Consider the following 7,500-nt stretch of genomic DNA (forward strand, 5'->3'; position numbering starts at 1 on the left):
TTGCAAGGCCTTCCGCCGGAGAGTATTAGCATATAAATAGCAGATTCGATGGTCACCATCACAGCTGAGTACATTTAATTTTTAGTTTATAAGACAGAATGGGTTTCTAAATGCACAGCCATCAAGATTGCTGAAAGACAAATCAAGTTTAGAGTTCGCGTGTCTGAGGACGTCTTCCGCTTCTTCCACTTATTTATTTCAGGCAAAAGGCGCTTTCAGGACGGGACATAAAACCGGGCGGAGAAATAATTGAGGTCGCAAAACAAATTAATTGGCAAATGTATTTAATAGTCCTGACGCAGGGTTGAGACCATGCTTTAGTTCATCCGTTATTGCCATACCACCCACATATAATTAGTTGACATCACTTTATAAAGCTCTGTCTTCTCCTGCTTTGTAGCTTATTGTTTGCTTTTGTTCTTTTTAACTTTTTTAATTGTCATTTTATGTCCGCACTAAAGCTTTTAATATAGGAGATCAATTTACGATCGTGGGGGTCTGACCCCTACAGAACAAAAGTGCTGAGGTCTGTGGCCCCTACAGTTGATGACCTCCATGTGAGTGTGGCTGGGCCTGGTATTACAGCTCAACCATGTTCTTGACTAGGCTGAGTTGCAGTACCAAGCACAGCCACACTTGTATGGATGTCACTCATCCAAGTACTGCAGTGGAGGGTCCGACGAGCTCCAGCGAGTACCTCTGCTCTTTTATTCTGCTGATTGTGAGGGTCCAGGACGCCGGTGTAATATATTTACGGCCTATCCTAAGGTTAGGTCATCAATATAAAATTCCAGAAAAAAACTTTTTACAGCCGAACTACAGGAGTCAGGGCCTTCCCTTATAGGGTTTATTTCCATAAGTATACGTAAGGCAGTTACCTAGTTGTAATTAGTTTATAATGATCCCTGCTGTAATGGAAAGGCCTCTTGCATACAATGAGCTCCCGGTGAGCTTGTGCTTGTACACAGGAGCCAATCTGAACAGGCAGAGCTGCAGCCTAAACCTTTGATGAGACAGAAGGTGGAGTTCTGACTACTTCAAACCCTAAAGATAATGAAATTCATTCACACCACATTTATAGGTAATGTTTTATATAGCAAAAAATAAAAAGCTATTCGAACGTATTCGTTATACCAATGCATAGCTTTCTATGGGCCAAAAGTGTGTAATTTTGAGATGTTTTACAGGTTTACATCAGAATACCTTTTTATTGCTGTGTAAAATAACATAGACCGCTACGCTGTTCAATACCACAGTCGCAGACGTTACGCCATTCATTTGTATATACTTTGTTTCATGCATACAGATGAGTACACTTTTTTTTTTTTTTTTAGGGGAGGGGGTGACAAAAATGTGTGCCTCAACTGTATAATGCAAAAAGACAGGAAGCGAATACAAGACTGGGCCAAGTCCTTCGCTTTTTCTTAGCAGCGCTCCGCTTTGGCTGTTATGGGGTGTCCCCCTTGACGTACATATGTAGGGCTTATGGACAGGGGTTCTTGAGACCACTCCTTTACATACATTATGATGACGTTCTTCACTGTTGCAACTGCCGATATCTAAAATTGCACATAATTTATTTTCATGAACAGGAGACTGTTTTTAAGAAAGCCGCCATTACTACTATAACCGACGTAGTCACCCGTACTCCTGCATGGCAAATCTGAATTTCTACAGTGATCCATTCCCGGATCCTGTGTCGCTGCCTTACTATGCGTTATGGGATTTAGTTTATTTCTGAAAAGTCACTCTCATCATGCCTCAGGATAGAAGCATGGATTCCATATTCTTTGGGAGGACCAATCTCTTGTAGTTATATCATATTATGTGACAACCGGCTGAGGCACATTTCTAGCTCCCAAAACTGTTGTCACTATTCACCTCCATTCAGCCATTGGCCTGAGAATTTCTTCACACTACTATAACACTGCCACTATGGACAAAAATATGGACCTCTAGGGGTAGGAGAATGTCTAAATCCATGAAATTGCGCTTTAAACAGTCTGCTTAAGAAACCCCTTTTCAAATACCCTCTTAGGGAACACTTTTTTTTTTCCCCTCGTTTAAGACCCTCATTCATAATGGAGAATGTCCGGTACGAGTATTTCTTTGAAGGACCCAACATGTCCGTAAATTACACAGACAGCACATTTGTTTCTAGAAGAGATGTGTAATACTTCATTTTTCCTGTGTTGGCGCTGCAGGGAAATTGAACACTTGCTGCCAGGTTCGATCACAGATGATCGCCAGAGGTCACAGAAGCTTAGGTGACCCTTTTAATCAAAAGGGATTGTCCACTGGGTAAATAACAAGCAATGTTTGCGCATACTCTTGATATATATCACTTGTGGCTAGGCATTGGTCTGTAAATAATGGGTTTCCTTATATAAGGTAGTAACGTAACACGCAGGACTTCAACCTCCGATGTATCCAGGTAGCAGAGGTCAGTGCCAAGGAGCTACTTGTGTATTACAATATGAAATGCAAAAGTGCATACAATAAGCATAACGTTCCATTAAATGAACCCCATATTTAAAAGCCTGGCACTATACGTTATGCATTGTAGAGCCAAACTCACATCTACCTTTTTAGGAAATTAAAAGCCATAAATTGTGTTTAGTGTTTGATATGCGCCGCTGTCAGTGAAAGCTGTAATGCCCCCTAAAACCTTGGGTTGCTTTTCACCTTTCATAAATTCCCGGGGAGATTCTATACAAAAAATAATTTTCAGCTCCGCAGCTCATTGTTATTCAGAGTTGATTGATCGTCGTCATTTACTCAGTGAGGAAGTTAAGTGCTCCTGTCATTTCCAGGAGTATAATTGGGACGTTTCACAGGTCAGCGATAGTGGCAGGGTTTCCCTTTTGATTAGTGTTAGACTGATAACAAAAATTACAGTTTCCCGTGATGGATGGGACCCATAGTGTCTAAATGCAGCGCTCATGCATTGTACCTAAACAAAATGAATTTGCATCTGATTATGTCTTTCGGGTTATAGGAGACCTCGCTTGGTATAATGGGAGGATAGAGGACTAAGGGAAAACTATGTTCTGGTTATCAGCACACAGATTTTCACCGGTGTCAGATTTGCCCCACCTGTACGCTTGACAGGCCCTTTTCTCCGTATCACAATTACGGTTATCGGTGGGGTATTGTATCCGGAGACAGCAGATGGGAATATCAGGAAATAACCAGATTTGTCAGATCGAGACGCGCTTGATGATCATGGGAACGAAAGGTTCAGACTGAGACGCAGGAATCTTTTTGCACAATTTTATTTTTTTTACCTAAATTTTGACTTTATCAAACTTTTCAAAAGGAATGTAACGAATGAGAATGGAGAACGGGACACAGTATCTCATGGAACAAGTGTCTCACAAATTAGGTTTAAAGACAAATAACTGAAATCATTGTTGACCGCTGTTTCTCCCGATTCCCCCATACACTCGGCGAAGCGTGCATGTTTATTTTAGTAGGGAGAGAGGAATACGCCGCTTTGACTCCTTTTTCCATGTTGACATCTAACATGCTCATTCCTTCTTTCTGCCGATACTGCTGTCGGAGTAGAGTTGGTATACCGCCATACACATTAGATAGTCTAATAATATATAGACATAAGCACCGTCTGTATACGTTCCACAAAATGTACTCTACTGAGATGGTTTAGAGAAGGTCAAAATTTTGTAAATGAAAAAAATTCTATGACTGCTTCAAAATCGGTAAAAGTGTTTGGCAAGAAAGCGTAGTACCGGATAAAGGACTATCCCCATTTTAGGGAGCAGTGAGAGAGTCCCACCAGATTACAGTGTATGGCAGTCAGTGGTAGGGGTCCAAAGATCCTCCAATTATTGTAATGCCATGTATTCCTTCAATTATTCAGTAATAGATGATGTATGGGGTGTGATACATCTGGTGGCCACCGAATCAGAGTAGACCGTCTCAGAGAGGATGCCGAGACAGGTAGAATGGACAAGGGAAGGGGTGGCCTGAATAATCTGGACTGAGCTGTATCTGATGTCTCCGGTTACCATTTCTACCTCTTTAGTTATATTCATCTCGAATTTCCAACTTTTTGTTCTGACCTGGTATCTGGAGATCATTTTGTAATTGGCGAGTTTATAGACTAGGGTAAAGGATCATGTTCTAGACTGTCAATTTGTATGACAGTGAAACAATATATATTCCCCCAGGAAGGTCCATGACAAAAATATCCTGACCGGTCTTGCATATGAACCAGATGCACAGTTTAGATTTGCAGATAAGAGCCGTGACTACGAAGTTAGCAGGGGTGGTAGCTGCTATGAACCCTCTCCTTATATATGATAAAATTCTGACTGCCTGCAGTCACCACTAGGGGGAGCTCAGTGAAGGTGGATTTATACATCCCCTGTTGAACTCAATAATAAATCCGTCTTTAGTAAGCGCCCCCTAGTGGGGGGCTGCGGGCAGCTAGAAATTTATTATTTAACTCCGTGACCGTGTGAATGGAAGAAAGGCCTTTGGAACTGTGTATCTAAAGAAAAAAAGCTCTGACCCCTTTAAAGATGTAATGGGAAATTAATCATCACACAAATTTGGACCTATTTAGATAAAAAAATAAATCTGAACGATATGTACACTTAGCGTATGTTCACACCGGTCAGATGTGCTGCTGATAAATCTGAAAATCCGCACCAAATCGGGTTTTATTTGGTGCAGACTTTCTGCTTGATTTGCCGCTGTGGATGGTAGAAAAGGGGATGAAAGGAAAACCCCAAAAACACTATATTCGCCTCTCCTGGTCTCCCGTAGATACCGGTCCCTGCTCCACTGGCTGGTCTCTGAGCTGTTGGCCTACTGTGATGGCCCATGTGACGGCCTGTGATTGACTTCAGCGGTCACATGGGACAAAATGTGTTCCCAGGAGGCCGCCTTTAGAGACCAGACAGGGGAGCAGTGAGGCATTGCTACAGGAGACCAGGGGAGGTGAGTATAGGTTTTTGTTTTTTTTTTTTCTTCCTACTTGTGATCTTTGCTGCAAATTCGCAGCTTTTTTTACAGCAAAAATCTCAACATTTGCTATTTGTTGTGATTTTTCACTTCCCCATTGAACTCAATGGGGAAAATCTGCAACAAATATACAACCATTTAAAGATCCACAACGCAGGTCAATTTCTGCACTGAAATGTTCCGAAATCTCATCCTCTTGGCTGCTACAGTAATGCACTGCAGATTTTCCACCCACAAATCCAGAAAGAAAATCCGCAGCAATTACGCCATGTGTAAACACAGCCTATAGGTTGTGGCCCTCATGGGTTAGGCATAGATTATGCGTAACATCCCCTGATTCTGCTGGGGGAAGCCTGTGCCAGCCAGACATTACCCCTACGGCAGCGGTTGCAGGGGAAATATAGTATAACAGAGGCCCTCCGCTGTGGATTATATTGGGGGGCTCCGTACAGGGCAATCCCCTCTATGACGTCCATGTGTCCTAATAGGAAAAATGGACAGGGGTTGTATTCCTGAGACAACCGCTGTAACAATCGCTGTGTTACAGCTGCTGGAAAATGAGAAGAACCTGGATGATGGAGGAGGAGAAAGGACTGTGGATGGTGGAGCACAGGCCACCAAGAGAATAGGGCTGGATTCACACGTCGCGTATTTGTTGCAGATTTTGATGCAGATTTTTGAGCCAAAGCCAGAAGTGGTTTCAAAAGCAATGAAAAATATAAAGGAAGAATTTATACATCCAGTTATTACATTAAAACCTGCAATGTGTGAATCCAGCCTAAAGGAATAAAGACACGGGGTGAAGACCATATTAATAGCAACATTTTCATTTTGCCGGCTGCTGATAGTAGTCATGGGGGAGCGGGGCCACATTTCATGTTTAGCTATGGGAGCCCATGGTTGCTTGTCACTCCGCTATTCACTATATTTTCATGTAGCAGCCTGTCGCCTCACAAACTATTGTATTCAGGTGCCCCTGATGTATCCGTATTGTATATGTAATATGTATCTTTATCGTCTCTAACGTTGCGACTATTCCCGCAGGTGACAGACAGCGGCGAAGAGGAAGACGATTTCGAAGAAGTCCCTGAAAAAGAAGGTTACGAGCCTCACGTCCCGGATCACCTTCGCTCTGAGTACGGTGAGTTTGGCCAGCTGTGAAAAGCTCAATCCCCGCGTGTTACTGCAGCAGTAAAGTAAATAAACAGCCATTATGAAGTAATAAAGAGATCATTGTTGTGGGTAATCTCTCCGACTGCCGCGAGGAAGTCATTACAGAGATAGGGAAGCCGCCATTGGCTGCAGACAAACAAATACTTTGTAGGGGACGCAGCCTCGGAGACTGCAGGTTTATTTCATTCCGTCATGTAGCCTTGTAGTTTAAAGCCTGCCGCTGTTACGGGGACTACAAAGGAATATTTATAAAAGGATATTTATTTGCCGTGGAAGAAAAATATACAGCTTCACACGCCGCTCTTGTAAACGGCTTCCCGGGAGCGCTCGAATTACAGTAAATCTGTTTAATTAAATCCCATTACACGGAGCCATCTGACACCTCCTCGCACTATACAAATACACTCTATAGGAGGTTTCTATAAAGGCTCGCCGCCGGTATAAAGACATTACATATTAGCCATAGTTGGCCGGGACCCCGACGTACATGGTATGAGATTGCTAAATATTTTAAGAATACGCACAAATAGGGTCTGCGTTGGTATTTTTATACTCTGCAATAGGCTAAAAAGACTAAAGATGGTCGGAAGGTTTTTTTCTTATTCGTTTTATATGTACTTTGAGCTTTCAGTAGTCGACTGTGTAACGCGTGAGTGTGAAGTTTTTATTGGAAGGGGTGCGTAGCCGGCAGTCAAATTATATTAAAATTATTCTCTTCTAATAGTGTGTAGCGGGGGTGGATTAACCTAAACTGGAACTGGAGAAGGATGAAAAACTGCAGGGTACTTGTAGAAAGCTGGTCATTAAAGTGAACATCGTATCGTAGAATTATTTCTTAATAGATCTTTATAGGGGTGAGAGTGTCATTTTTGTGATACATAGCTCCAAATCTCGTGCATTGAGTTAAATAATATTTTAGTTGCCTTCAGCCACCACTTGAGGGAGCTTACTGCATACATTGATCTTAATGTATAAATAGTATGCAGTTAGCACCCTCTAGTGGCGGCTGTAGGTGGCCAGAATTGAATTATTTAACTGTCTATGCAGAAGATTTGGCGGCCTGTATAGGGAAAAATGAAGGCTAGACGACTGTAAAGATATACTAAGAAATTAATAATAGCAGAATTTTGAATCTATTTTGGTTAAAAAAAAAAAATTATGTTCACGTGGATTTTTACTCTAAAGGGCTATGATTGCGGATGACAGATGACTTGTGATTGGAAGATGTGACAGCTTTTACTGTGATTTGCAATACCAGACTTTGCCGTGTGTGATCGCTGGAGGTCCATCCACTGGGACTTCCAGCGATGAGGAGAACGGGGAACCGGAAGTCCCATG

General features: G+C 42.2%; 1 protein-coding gene across 4 annotated transcripts in view; it reads left to right on the forward strand.

The window, feature by feature from the left end:
* The window catches only part of UVSSA (UV stimulated scaffold protein A), a 77,139-nt gene that overhangs the window by 28,626 nt on the left and 41,013 nt on the right, over positions 1-7,500 (forward strand). For all 4 annotated transcript variants that reach the window (XM_075856831.1, XM_075856812.1, XM_075856838.1 and 1 more), the window contains exon 8: positions 6,034-6,130. In XM_075856831.1, the coding sequence (XP_075712946.1) occupies positions 6,034-6,130 (97 nt within the window). The remainder of the gene's footprint in view (positions 1-6,033; positions 6,131-7,500) is intronic.

The sequence above is a fragment of the Rhinoderma darwinii genome, chromosome 1 (assembly GCF_050947455.1).
Source record: "Rhinoderma darwinii isolate aRhiDar2 chromosome 1, aRhiDar2.hap1, whole genome shotgun sequence".
Classification (NCBI taxonomy): Eukaryota; Metazoa; Chordata; class Amphibia; order Anura; family Rhinodermatidae; genus Rhinoderma; species Rhinoderma darwinii.